The sequence below is a fragment of the Myiozetetes cayanensis genome, unplaced genomic scaffold, assembly GCF_022539395.1.
Source record: "Myiozetetes cayanensis isolate MyiCay16 unplaced genomic scaffold, myiCay2020 scf2-11, whole genome shotgun sequence".
Lineage (NCBI taxonomy): Eukaryota > Metazoa > Chordata > Aves > Passeriformes > Tyrannidae > Myiozetetes > Myiozetetes cayanensis.
The window spans coordinates 110,644,801-110,659,904 of NW_026087411.1; the positions used below are offsets into that span (position 1 = coordinate 110,644,801).

At 39.2% G+C, this 15,104-nt stretch overlaps 1 protein-coding gene across 1 annotated transcript in view; it reads right to left on the reverse strand.

Annotated features, from left to right (window-relative positions):
- Positions 1-1,505: 1,505 nt before the first annotated feature.
- The window catches only part of CRISP2 (cysteine rich secretory protein 2), a 37,260-nt gene continuing 23,661 nt past the window's right edge, over positions 1,506-15,104 (reverse strand). Inside the window, exon 8 of the mRNA XM_050315573.1 lies at positions 1,506-1,633. Within this exon, the coding sequence (XP_050171530.1) occupies positions 1,506-1,633 (128 nt within the window). The remainder of the gene's footprint in view (positions 1,634-15,104) is intronic.

Consider the following 15,104-nt stretch of genomic DNA (forward strand, 5'->3'; position numbering starts at 1 on the left):
AGATCATGTTGTTCCAACCCCCCTGCCATAGGCATGGCCACCTTCTGCTAGATCAGGTTGCTCTAAGCTCCATTCAACCTGGCCTTGAACACTTCCAGGAATGGGGCATCCACAGCTTCTCTGGGGAAACCTGTTCCAGGGCCTCATCACCCTCACAGTCCAGAATATTTTCCTATTATCTAATATAACCCTGCCCTCTGTCAGTGTGAAGCCATTCCCCCTTGTCCTGTCACTCCATGCCCTTGTAAAAAGTCCCTCTCCAGATTTTTTGGAGCCCTGCATTGTGGCACATAGACTTGATGGTGAAACTGAGCTTCAGGCAGGTAGAAAATCAAGCCTACCAAAATTAGTCATGGATATCCTGGAAACCTTAGTATGATGCTAGCAGTTGCTTTAATATGATAGTAATCTGACCAACAGAGACAGGATGAAACAACAGAGGGGAAGAAACCACTCCCAAACTGTTTCTATGTATAGTGATTATTTATTCAGCCAATATTAACTAAGAAATTCTGTGCAAGCAAGTGTTAAAATCAGGCCATGGTAGGCCTAGAAATTTAATATCTAAAGGAAGAAGAAATCCTTTATACAGGCAGCAAAATGAAAAAGTGAAGCAGATCAATGTCTGGGCATGGCTCACCCTCCTGTGTCTTGAACCAGAATTGCAGTCCTAAGGAGAAAATGATTTTTACTGGTCTAAAATAGGAAGGGAAGGTGGCAAGTGGGATCTGCCCTGCTCAGGGCTGGTATATGTGACTGGAGAGCTATGGGAGACCAGCAGACAATCCTGAGGAGCAGTTGGAGGGCCTGTGAGGCACCCTAGTGCATCCTGAATGGCACCAGGATGTATCCTTTTGGAAAAGTGTAAGGAAGAAGATTAGTAGGGAGGAGCCATTTATGACCTGCACAAACAGATTTATCAGAAAGCTTGTGTCTAGGTCACAAAGTTGTCAGATTCAGTGTGGGCCTCCTATTTTGCCTGTACAAAAATTACATCCCTCTTTGCTCAAAATATCCATCAAGAATTTTCCAGATTGAAAAAAACCACCTTGATTTATAAATAACTTCGATTAAAAGCTCTGTTTGTGAACCAGTGGTAAATCATGTGTTTGTTTAGCAGGAATACTTTCCACTGACAATCAACAAAAAGGTAACAGAAGAAAGTTTAGTGGTATTTAACATATTATGCAACCCTCCCCTAAAGTGTTTTAAAAGTGTTTTTCCCATTAAAAAGAAATTAATCAGTGGCATATCCACTCCAAGGAAAGCCACAAATAACACATCAGTAGCTTAAGCATAATTTTTACAAAGCCTAAAATAGCATCAGAACTTATTTTTGGGTACTAGTCTGATTTAGGACCAAACTAATGGTCAGATTCCAGATAAAATTGTTATCTATAGGTTCAATCTGAGCAGATGCACTGAGAGTGAATAATACACTTTACAGTGAGTTCTATGCTTTTTTTATGAGTCTCACAGCAGCTGTAATGAAATCCACCAGGAGTTTATATGATTTGAGTGGTGCATTTGCAGGTTGCAGGACACTTCTGCTTCACCAGCGAGTGGCCACAGCCAAACAAAGTTTTCAGGTTCTTGCAGTTTCCAAGGAGGTCTTGATGCTTGCAAGGATTGGCTAAAATAAAAGAGAGGGAAACAAACATGTGAAATGTTAATTGAACACCACATTTTGAATTCATATTTCTGCCTTTTCCATAAGATTCGAGTTTTTCTTGTCTGTATAATCTTTGCACTTTTGCTCTGCTGTTAAAATTGCTTGAATATTATAGGAAGGCAATGCAGGTGGAAAGGTGGGTATCGACCGCCTGGTTGAGATTGGAAGGGACCTCTGGAGGTCATCTGGTCCAAACCCCACCCTGCTCAGGGTTGTGCCTGCTCTGGTGGGATATTTAAGCACTGTTATTGCAGGGGTGGGTAATGAAAGGGGCAGCTCCAGGATCTTTCATCCAGATTAGCAAGAAATAACTGTGCAAAAGTAAAATGCTACACAGGATCAACATCACTATCTGAGGTAATGCAGTGTTTGTTTTCAGGAGGAGAATGGAGTCACTTACTGCAAAGCCCTTTGTCACAGTGGCCCGGACAGTCTGCACATTTTGGTCCACTTCTGTAAGGTGTTGCTATTTGCATTGCGTTATTTCCTCTGAAATTTGAAAGAAATACAAGACACGACAAAATTAACATGAAGCTCTGGGCAATTAACAGGAATTATCACAGTGAAAGGCATCCAGAAGTTTTGGGATAAAAGTATTTTCATGGGCAGTCATGTTTTAGTTTCAGATATTCATAGAATACAATACATTTGATTTTAAATAAGTGAGACAATAAGTTTTAAAGAAACAAAACTACTTGATTATTTGTATAGCATTATCCTTTAAAAAGTTATGTGCTTTCTAGCTCTGTTTTTCTAATAGTTTGCAAGTGATTGAGGCTTAAAAGGCAATCACAGAGTCATAGAATCATAGAATTATTTGGGTTGGGAGAGACCTTAAAGATCACCTTGTTCCAACTCCCTGACAGGGACACCTTCCACTAGACCAGATTGCTCAATAACCTCAGCAGACCCTTTCTGACACCAGCTGATTGAGATGGGCTATTTACCTCTGAATATTGATTTGCTGTTGGCTTTCCCTTTGCATCTGATTTTCTGCTTTGTGGTCCAAGTTATAGCATGGTTTATGCCTGATTCTGCCAGAGATACACCTTTGCTCATCTGCTGAAATTTCCCTAACAACTGTTTCAATGTGAAATAATATAAATATTGCTGTTCAACCTGCTGTTAAGACCACAATTCACATTAGTATTTTTAAAATTATAAAAGGTCAAAGTAGACTGCACTCATTTTATCCTACACACAGCCAGTGGGGCACAGGGGGTTTTGGAAACATATCCATAATCCATAATTATCCATGTCCATAATGAGTAAGCAGGCAGTACGTACGCAGGGCAGTATTGGCAAACGTAAAAGTACTTGTAGGAGCTCGTAGGACAGTAGGAGACTGCACATCCCACCTGGTAACTGTTGTACCAGATCAGCTGTGGAATAAAAAATAAGCATATTATTTCAGTCATCTTTACTGAATTTTGAACAAAAAGCTCACAAAATAACTGAAGGTATTTTTTCTTTTTTTATTTTCTATTCAGCTTTTAAGTTTACAGTGTAGTAGCCAGAAAGAATACATAGAAAAATGAGTTTATCATCTCCTCCAAATGTTTTTGAACACATTTTCTAGAAGGAGACTTAACTTTATGGTCAAATACTTTTATTGTAGATATTTTGCTTTGACATTTCTTATTTGGGAATTTCATCCATATATAGAAAATATTTATTTCTAAATTAAAATTATTAATTTAAAGGTGTTTCTAAATTAAAGGTATTTCTAAATAAAAGGTATTTCTACTGGATAGTGTTTCTCTTATGGACAACTCTTAAAAAATACTGGTTCCATTTCCTCATAATTAAATGGAAAAGAATTGTGATTTATCATTCATCTTTGGATCAGAATGTAAATAATAGACAGTAGCTTGATGACACTGATAATTTTTTTCAATAATTATAAATAACTCCCAGCTGCCTTAAGTGTACTGCTGTAACTTTAGTGTATCACTGCACTGTGTTTCAGTTTTCCTTACCTGAGTGTAGCTCTCGATGTTGACATTTTTGGAGGTTGCTCCATATCCATATTTGAAATTAGAGGACTGACTGTACCATGTTTGGATTGTTTCTGGCCATGTTCTTGGGTAAGATGACAGTAGCACATTCTCGCCACAGGTGACACCTGCAGTAGAAGTAAGTCTGTTTTATTCCTTAGGAGACAAGCAAGCTGTGGGGTGGGAAGTGGGACAGAGGAGTTGGAGTTTTAGTGTAAAAAAAAAAAAAAAGTCTAGGATGACAATCTCTTTGCCTTGTGATTTTAAGAAGAGGACAGTACACCTCATCCTCTGAAAGCTGCAGGAAATGTAACTTTGATTTCGATGAGCTTTCACACACGAATACTTAGACAAACAACAAAACATGACACAAAAAAGTCTGTGCTTAGTCACACCAGCAGTCATTCTGTGGCATTGTCTTGTTTCCAGCAGGAGACAAAAGCGGACACTTGAAAGGTACAAATATAGGGCAAGTACACTCTCTCTCTCCAGTTCGAACAAATTGTCTTTCAGGGTGTTTATCTGACAAAGATGATGGTTTTGTGTTTAATAATCATAGAATCATAGAATGGTTTGGGTTGTAAGGGACCTAAAGATCATCTAGTTCCAATCTCCCTGCCATGTGTAGGGATGCCTTCTACTAGACCAGGTCCTAAAAAGCTATTCTAATAATAATAGCTATTCTAATAATTCTAAAGCTCTTCTACAACAGATTAAAAGTTATCCTTATTTCCATTTCACATTCCCAGGGGTCATCTGCAAACATTAACCCGTCAGCTCAGGTTCCATCCTTGTCAGTACCATTAAGGGTTCTCTGCTCCCTTGGACTGATTCTCATCTGACACTTATTTGCCCACTTCTGAGCATTTTTGGCAGCTTTATCACTCCACACCTGAAAGACACAAAGGAAGAAGTATCCAGGTCACAAATAGGTTAGTGCTGTCCATGAGAAATAAAAAAAAATGAGGAATGGCTTGGGTGTACTCTGAATGTTCCCACAGTCCTCAACAGAAAGAGAAGGAGTCATGCCACTTTACACTCCTGGGGCACAGGAACCACATTTTTTCTACTCTTGAAGATTCCAGAGCAAGTATCTCTGCAGTTATATCAGACAGTCCTGATTTCCAGATGCTCCTGATTAATAGGATTTTTATAACATACTGTTGCTTTCTGTCAGACTTGTGTCTGAGTGAATATTGCAGGCTTCAGTGCACTGAACAGTATAGAACTGATTTTCAGTCCAGGTGCAGCTGAGATGGAGTGAAAAGCACCATCTGGACTTAGAACCTGGGGAATGTTTGCAAATCTCGCTGTGCAGGCTTAACTACAAAGCACCAACCAGCTCATCTGTTCATGGGATGAGGATAACAAGAAATATCAGGAGTGAAAGGGATTGGAGAAATGATGGGCAAAGCAAACTCAGGTGAGGACAAAAGATTATGCAGATTAAGGTCTTTTGTCTCCCCCCTGATAGCGTGTGATTCAGAAGCTGCTGCTTGGATTCCTGCTCCTCCTTTGCTTCACATACTCTTTGCGTCATCCAGGGCATGTGCTTTGCTTTTTAGAATTACAGAATCATAGATAGTTTGGGTTGGAATGGATCTTGAAGGGTCATCTAGTCCAACCCCTCTGCAATGAGCAGGGACACCTTCAGCTAGACCAGGCTGCTCAGAGCTCCATCCAACCTGTCCTTGAACGCTTCCAGGGATGGAGCAGCCACAACTTCTCTTGGCAATCTCTGCCAGTGTTTCACCACCCTTATAAAAATCTTTTTCCTACATCTAATGCAAATCAACCCTCTTTTAATTGAACACCTTTAACCCTTGTGCTATTGCAAGAGGGCCTGATAAAATATTTTTCCTCATCTTTCTTATAGACAACCTTTAGGTACTGGAAGGGGCTCTAAGGTCTCCCCAGAGCATTCTCTTCTCCAGGCTGAACAGCCTGAGTTCTCTCAGTCTGTCTGCATAGCAGAGGTGCTCCAGCCCTCTGACAGATTTTGCTGTCTCCCCTGGACTCACTCCAGCAGTTCTATGTCCTTCTGATGTTGGGGACCCCAGAGCTGGAGGCAGGTCTGCAGGTGGGGTCTCACCTGTGGGGGTAGAGAGGCAGAATCCTCTCCCTTTCCCTTCTGCCCACACTGCTAGGGAGGAGCCCAGGACACAATTTGCTTTCTGGGCTGCACATGGGTGTTTCTGGCTCATGTTGAGTTTCCCATCCAGCAGCACCCCCAAGTCCTTTTCAGGGCTGCTCTCAATCCCTTCATCCCTCACCCTGCTTTGATACTGGGGTTTCTCTATCCTCTCTTTTAAGGGAAAAGCAGGCAAGTTGTAACGCATAGCTTACCATCTTCAACATGTTCCTGGCCGTGGGAAATACAGATCTACGTATTTCATTGTGCTGATCAAGGATCTCTTTTTGGTTTTTAGGCTTAGAATGAGGAAAGGAGAAAATTTGCGCTCCTTTATACGGAAAATTCTGGAAAACAATAACAAGGTCCCAGTTAACAGAAGCCTAATAAACAAGACAAATTATGAACTTCTCAGTACAAAGTTTCCTGGAAATTCTCAACATTCTTTTATTTGTTCTATTATTATAATATTTTTTTTTCTTCCCTCCTTGATTTGAACTGCACTTTTCAATCGGAGATGTGACCTTGAATGAGATTTGTGGATAGGAATTCTGCCTTCAGATTTCTCCACATCAAACATGGAGAAAGCTCAGCTCTGGAACCAAATCTCAAGGCTGTCTTAGACCTCTTGTGTGCACTGAAAAAAGCCTCTGGCTCTTGTGTGTTGTGAGCTTTGGAAGTATGTGAAGCTGCATTAGAAGTCAGGACTGTTTGCAGACCTTCTGAAGGTCAAGAGAGCAATGAATGACTTGGGTTGTCTCCTAAACAACGTTGTCAGGGCATCAATCCTTGCACAGAAAAGGTGCTGCAATCCTTAAAATGCAGTTTTCAGACTAAAAGATCCCTCAGGAAAAGGTTCTTCCTGCTTAATATCTAAACCCGAGGCATCTAAGATAGGCACCTTCACTGTCGTTATCAGTGGGCACAAGAAGCTCAGCCTATAACATGTGCACTTAATTATAGAACTGGAAAAAACATTTTCTTAAGTACCTCTTTCTCCATTAGTAGTGAGACTGACAGAGATCTGAACAACTAATACTTTGATGCTGAAGTCAGTGAGGTGGGTTCTGCCACTGGTTCTAGTTACTGGTTCGTCTTATTTAATTCTAGATATCCATAGAATATTCATAGAATAGATGTAAATGTCATCTCAGTTTACATTTATGGTCAATGAGAAAAACCTAAAATGAGACTAAATTTTGAAATTGCCAAATATTATGAATGAATCCCACTGCTTTGCCTTCAGAGCTCAACTCTAGGTATTAAAGAATGCAGTCAGTGGCTTAAAATGGCATCTAATGCCGTCTGCAGGGTCCAGAGAGCCCTAGATATGCTCAGACTGCTGCTCCAGAAAGGTGTAGCTCACTGTACAGCCACCTGTGAGTGGCTCAGGGACCCTGGAGAGTCTCAAGCTGCACTGAGACACATTTGGGCCACTGAACCTACCCTAAGAAGAAGTGTAGTACATCTTGTTTAATTTAAGACATTTGCAGTGGTAGAAATAACAACTCAGCCAGTTATTTAAACTGCTACTATATTCAGGTAAAAACTTAGGATGTATTTCCCCTGAGATTTGTTGAAGAAAGAGATTATTTGGTTCCCTGAAGTACTTATTTCTTTTCATTCATTAATAAGATCTTGATAAATATCTCACATTCAAATTCCTACATAGTAGATCTCTACATATCACAAGGTTAATCCTTTCTAAGAGATTTAAAAATCAGATTTCTAGTTCTTAGCTAAATTGTTTATTTATTTGTGGAATATGTTTTTTTAACATTAATTTCACAAAGGGAAGAATATTTTGATAGGCAGAATCACAGAACAGTTTGGGTTGGAAGGTGCCTTAAAGATTCAGTAGCTTCAAACCCCTTGTCATGGACAGGGACACCTTCCACTAGACCAGGTTACTTAACCAATATAATAATAATAATAATAACAATAACAACAACAACAACACAAACCCACAAAAATAAGAGCTCATCTTTGATGTGTTATATTAACACGTTAACAATAATTTCACCCCTGAACTGTAAATATCTAGAGATCACTAGACCAGACTACACCAGGTCAGATACCTACACAGTGGGCTCAGATATGACTGTTTTGCATAGATGAATATTCCTACCTGTCCATCACACTGGTGTAGCAGAGCAGCCAGGAAAATGATTGCAGTTAGTAGATCCATTTCTACAGGAAAAAAAAACAAACAACCAAAACAAAATCCCAAAATCCATTAATCTCTGTTCCATATAGTTCATGGCATAATGTGGTATGTGAGCAAGATGCAGAACTGTTGCAAAGTCAAGTCTGAACAAAGTAGTTTATTTTAGTGGATCCTGAATATAAATCTGATGTGCTGAAGCTGTGCAAATGAGTGTGTGATGGTGCATGGGCACCCCTGTTTCCTACTGACAGAAGATTCCACCTTGCATTGAAGCAGGGACTGTAAGTAGCATAAAGGTGTGTGTTACTTGCACCAGCCGCCCTTTGAACTTCTTTATTCAATTTGCAGCATTTCGTTCATCTTTGCTTCCTTGTGTTAAAAAAAATCCCATTAATGTGTTCAGTGCTGTCACATCAGTGTCCTACTAAAGCATCATCCATAGTGAGAACTGTTTTTTTGGAGTGGAGCACCAAACACACCAACAGTCATCTCCATTTCTGTCCCTGTTCCCTGCTTCCTCATTAAATCAACCTCTTAAGGGCTGATTTAATGATGGTGATCACATCTGGCACCGAGACATAAAGAAAACCTTCATATGTGATAATATTACCAAATAACGTTGGCTGTTGCCCTCTGGCTCCTAAGACATCTTATAGAATCAAATACCACTGATGTACACAGACAGTGTGAAACCCACTCACGTATATGATGTTTTTTCTACATATCAGAAGAAGCAAAAATTATATGTCTTTATATTGATGAGGATATATAAGAGATAATGCAAAGATGTGGCAGAATCTCAAGGAAAACTAACTGAACTCAAGAAACTACCTTAAAACAGAGTGAATCAAGAGGAAAATAGACAAAATAAAAACCATTAAACATAATAAACCTTAGATCTGATCTCTGAGAAAAATCCACAATGTGAGCAGTACAAGTCAGTGGTAGAGATCTAGGAAATCCTGCTTGATAGGGAAACTATCACTGTAAAATCTCATATCTACTCTAAATTGACCCTCCTTTAGTTTAGAACCACTGCCCCTTGTCCTATCATGCCATTCAGATATTCAGTCTGTAGCTTGTTTTCCCATGATTTCATAAGGAAAACACTTGCATGAGGTAGAGGCAGGGATCTCACTGATATTGATGAATAAATTCATAAACTGAAGGGGTATATTTGGCCACCAAGTAGTTGTCTTGCCCTTACATGCAGAAACAAAATCTCTCTGGGACTCCCCAGATAAGTGCTGCAACTGGAAAAATAAAACATTTCTTGATCCAGAGTTAAACAATTAAAATACTTCTGCACATCTTCGACTGCACCATCAAATCTGCCCCTTGGACTAAATGTATTGGGCTTTACTTTCAAATTCAAAGGATGGTGGTTCCCAGATACAATTATCCTTCACTGTCAATAGTATTCAATCCACTAAATGGTTTCTATGCTTCTGAAAAGACAAATACCAGCAATGCACTTTTAGGTAGCTCTACGTGAAAACCTGAAGTTTCATGCAAATTTGATTAAGTGTAAAAAAAAAAAACCCACATAAATTGCTACCTACAAAGGTAAAAATAATTTTCTATTTTAAAAATACAGTCATGTTTAATCTGGTGTTTCACTCCTCAGCAGAACCTTTCTCCTGCCAGCTGAAGCAGCTTGCAAGGCAAAGCAGGTTTGAAAGTTTGGAAAAGGGGAAATATTTATCTTTTCAGAAACTTTGATAGTTTTTTTCTTCTCTGACTTTACACTATTTTCATTATAAAAAAAAATTCACTCTGTATTAAGAAAAGACAATCAGCTTACTGCACACTATAATATATATTAGACATTTTAGTAGCTTAATGACAGTTTGGACAGATAGTTAACATTTAGAGATGACACAATTCTGAGTTCAGCTGTGCTGGTATATCCCAATACTCAGGTGAAATAAATTCAACATAAAAATAATCCAAAAGACATTAGAAAAACATTTCCCATTGTGGATTATGCTCTGCAAAAGGAATTTATTTGTATTCACAGTTAAAGAATGGAGCAAGTGGGTCCAAGTGGTACATTTTGATCTAAAGAAATATGGAATTAGACTCCATTGATGCCATTTCTCACCCCCACTGGTGGAGGGTGTGCTTTCAGAGCAGAAGATATAATTTATTTTACATTCTTACTCTGAGATAATATGAGCATTTTCTTTTAATTATCACATTTGACAGTACTTGGATATTAACTCCATTAATCTCCATAACACATTACCCAATCAATACTGACCAAGTGACTCTTTGGATAAAACCCTAAGACTGAAGTTAAATTCTGCATACTTTACCTTCAGCCAGTCAGAATCCTTCTGTGTCAGGAGGTGAGAGGCTCTCCTCAATCCAGGGCTCTCTCTATATATACACGTTCCCTTCTTTTTCCTTGTCAATATTTATTGCTGATAAATGACATCAGCTTTGGGCCTGCCCATTGTGGAAGAAAGGACTTTTCTTAAGAAACACGTGCCTGGAAATCAACCAATCCAACTCCGTTGTTCTGGATTCCATTTGCTGAATAAAGTTTAAATTCCACTAGCTCACTAAGGCTGTGGCACAAGGCATCACTTTTTACAAGTGCATGCAGTGATAGGACAAATAGGAATGGCTTTAAACTGAAAAAAGGGAGGTTTAAATCAGATATTAAGAAGAAATTCTTAATAGGTGTGAGGTGAGACACTGGAACTGGTTGCCCAGAGAAGCTGTGGCTGCCCCATACCTGGAAGTGTTCAAAGCCAGGTTGGACAGGATTTGGAGCTAACTGGTCTAGTGGAAGATGTCCCTGCCCATGGCAGGGTGGTTGGAACTGAATGGTGTTTAGGGTTCCTTGCAAGCCAAACCATTCTGTGATTCTGTGATTCTGTGATTCTGTGATTCTGTGATTCTGTGATTCTGTGATTATTGTACACATAACTCACTCCATGTGTTGCTTCAGAGTAACCTACTTGTGGAATGGCTGCAAGTGTTACATCTTCCTTCTTTGGAGGGATGTGGGGCATGTGTTTTGCTCTAATGAGGCATAGAATGATTTGTGTTGGAAAGGAACCTAAGGATCTTGTAGTTCCAACCCCCTGCCATGGGTAGGGACACCTTCCACTAGACCAGGTTGTTCAGAGCCCAGTCCAACCTGGTCCAACTCATCTCACCTTTCCTTTTTGCAGACTCCTTGCTTTCACTGCCTTATAAGGTAATAGCACAAAGGTAGCTTTGACAGGTCCTCATTGCTCAAACACAACCTGTCTTGCTTCTTCCCACAGTGTCTGTTGGCTTTCAGAAGGCATAAAGCATCAGCACATCTCCCCTGTCCTTTCTTGGGTTCCCTTCCTCGTCCTTGCCTTTGCTGTGGTGTGTTGCACTGACCACCCGTTTCACCACGCTGGGTTGAGGTTGCTGCCCACACTACGACTCGATATTGTTTCACTGTCTCCAGATTGCTGCAGAGTTTCTGCAGCTATGTGCCATTGCCAGCATTTTAATCTTGAATTATAATCCCTGTGCTGGAAAACACAGCTGTCTTTGTTCTTTGTTTGTATAGCGGGCAGCACTGACGGGAAGTCACTTGTGTGATAAGGTCTCCCATATCCTTCCATGTTTTGAGATTAGGGAAAAGGTGCTTTTTTATCCAAAGTGCTTGGGACAATTTTGATGAGACCAAGGTTATCACCACCAGAAAGCCTAATAAACCACCTACCATGGCTATTAAGACTGAATTTTTCTTGACTGTGAGGGGAGGCAGTCTAGGATCTCCAGTTTCTCAATATCCTGGGAGATACTTCCATTATTTCGCCCCATCCCCTATACCCAGAAATTTTCATTAATTCTCTACAGTCACCTGAGCTTTATTTGTACAGTTCAAATGAAATTATACTACTCTAAGTATTTCTTTGAAACATGCCACACCTGTTTAAATACTTAAACCCATTTGTTCCATAAAGAATGACTGTCAGATATGCTACAATTCATGGTCCATGAGTAAAATACTTGGGAAGTAATAAAAAAGATTAACAAAACTGACATCCGGAACCATGGTACAAAGAGCAATTTAGCACAGCAATTTCCACTTCCTCGTGTGGATTACCTGTAGGGATGGAGCAATTAATTAAAAAAAAAAAATTAAGAATTAATTCCACAGATATCTGAAAATGTTTGTATATTTTTAAAGATAAATCCATGGAAAGTTCTTTAAAAAATTCTTTAAAAAACATTTGACTGTAAGTTCTTCTTCCAACATTTCTGTAAACCCGAGCTTCAAAAATCTGATTTAATCTCAAGCAATGAAGACAAAAATCCAGTTTCTTCAGTTCTTTATTTCCAGTGAAGTTAATGACAGCTCAAATAGCACTTTAGATTAAAATCCAAAGGAACATTATTGATTTTTTCCATGTGACCCAACTCATGTTTCTCTCCATATTATTATTACTAAGGAGTCAACCAACAGAGTAATCAATCAATCAATCAATCAGTCAGTTACTATCAGAGGAGTAGATGCCTCAACAAAAGAGCTCTCCCAGGCAAAGGCAAGGCATGTAAATAACAAAAGTATCTTTGAAGGCTGTTGGACAACCAGGGCCAGGGTGTTGGGCACAGATGACCTGCAAATTGGAAACTGTGACTGCAGAGCCATTCTAATTCTAATTCTGCACCATTAGTTTTGAACTGGAGGAGGTGTGTGTTCAGCCAGGATTAAAAGCAGGTAGAGAAAATCCATGCTCCTGAGAAAAACACGGTATTCCATGTCTGCCTTTGGTCTTTGGAGAGCCAATCTGCTCACCATGGCTCTTCTCCAGCACCTTTCAGTCCAAGCAGATGTCCTAATCAGCTTGGGGCCCACTCTGGCACATCTGCAGCCTTCAGGGTTTGAAATTCGCTTTCAAAGGAGATATTTTAGGGACCATTGCCTCCAGATGACCTCTCAGGTGTGCTGTTGGAGGCAGACCTGCAGGCTGGCAGTGTGATGAGAAGTTGTGGCTTCCTCACCCCTGGAAGCATTCAGGGCCACGTTGAATGGGGCTCTGAGCAACCTGGTCTGATAGAAGGTGTCCCTGCCCATGTCAGGGGTTGGAACTGGATGATCTTTAAGGTCCCTTGCAACCCAAACCATTCTGGGATTCTGTGGTTACAGTATGTCCTTTCGTGACATGGTGAAACTTGAAACCATTGCCTTGGTGACTATTCGTCACCAAGGAAAATAAACAAATAACCTAAATGAACCAACAGTAACTGTACATAAGCACAGTATCATGGAATAATTTAAAAAAAAAATTGTTATCCCTCCCTTCTGCCCCCAGAAAATGATCTGTTAAAAATAGGCTGTGCCTTAGAGTTGTTTTTCTACATGGTTCTGAAAAGTTTGCAGCAAGGAGAGTTCATGGTTTCCCTGCATAATAAACTTTGTTCTTTCCTAGTCTTACTGCTCTATAACTGCCTTTAGAGTCTAACGTACTGAATTGCAGAAGGAATTTGTGTATGTGTGTGTGTAACTCATTTTCATGAAGTCCAAAATGAATTAGCAAATGATCCAATCACTAAAATGATACAGTTTTCATATCAAAGCTCAATACGTGTGCGTGTTCATGCTCTTTTCAATCTTCTCTGTTGAAATGTGGCAAGGCTGAGCAGTGTAAAAATGCATAATTGTTCTTGTTTAATCGTGTACAGATTGGTACTTCAGCTACACTTTGGATGTAGTAATTCATTAGAAACATTTTCTAAATCTATACCATGGGACATAAAGAATCTACCTCCAGAAAAGAAATCTGGGGTAAAACTCATTCCAACTCCTGGGGCAACTCAACAGTGAAGGCCTTGTATTTGAGCTAGACTTTTTCATCTCCTTTTTAGTAAATAGATAAAGCACACTTTTAAAGTCTCCTTTAGGAAGCAGTATATCTAATTTATTTAAAATATTAGATTAGATTAAGTGAAACTATCAGATACAGGTCAATGAGAGAGATAAGCTACATCCCTTCAACCACGTTTCCCCCTCTAAAACAAATAAACAATGGTTGTCGTGAGTGAATGTTAATAATATGGAAGGATACAAGGAAAGTGAACACAGAAGAATTCAGCATGGAAACCTCACATAGAATAGCACTATTTTTTTCAGACGTATCTTCCTCTGCAAGAATCAGGTGTAACCAAACAAAACGTAGCCATGCACAGCAGATCTTTTAGACTAATTCTGTTATTTAAAGTAAGTCTGGCCAACAGGAAACAGAGAAAACAAACCAAAGTAACATTTCTTAGAATGCAAACTGACCTTTGATATAGGTGAGTTATTAATTTTTTTTTTTTTTCAAAGAAGGTGGAAAATACACCCATTTTCCTCCAGCTAAAAGTGGAAGACACAAAGAAATGCCAGCTCAAATTATGACTGACATCTCAAATGTAATGATGATCTGGAGATATTTGGTTTTTTACTTATGGATAAAAATGGTTTTATGGGCATAACTTCAGTTTACACTGTTAATGACTTCAGACCTGGGTGTCTGTGAAAAACAGGTTACACAAATTTTCGTGAAGATTTTCATGAATACCTTTCTGTTTGCTTCATGTGTTTGCTTAAAAAAAAGGTTTCCTCTAATTTAACAATAGTGACAACAATGTAGGATCTTCTGCTGTGAAATCTTAAAAACAACTGTGTGCCCTAAATTAGTTCCTTTACATGTTTATATTCCTTAAATGCTTATATATGAGCATTTTAGCCTTTTCACGCATTTGACTTAAAAGTAAACCAGAGGTATTATAGATGGCACAGAAAGAAGGTTGGTCTTCTTGTAATAGTGTTCAGTTGGTGAAAAATATCTTGAACTTGTTGCAACAGAAAATTATGTTGAAATGTAAAAGCAAACAGAAAAATCTGATTTACAAATCAGTAAGTCTTACATGGAACATTCCATTGGACTTGTAGTAAGCAAATGATAAATATTTGGAGCAGTGAAGAGAAGTATTCACTGAATCACCATTCAAAATCACAGAATCCCAGCTTGAAGAACCATTTGGAAATTATATTGCTGATTAACTGCAGTTTAACTCATAGTAATTCCTGAACTAACTGCATATAGACACAGCCAAGGTTCTTTGTGGAGTGGCTTCTCACCTTTTTTTTTTCTT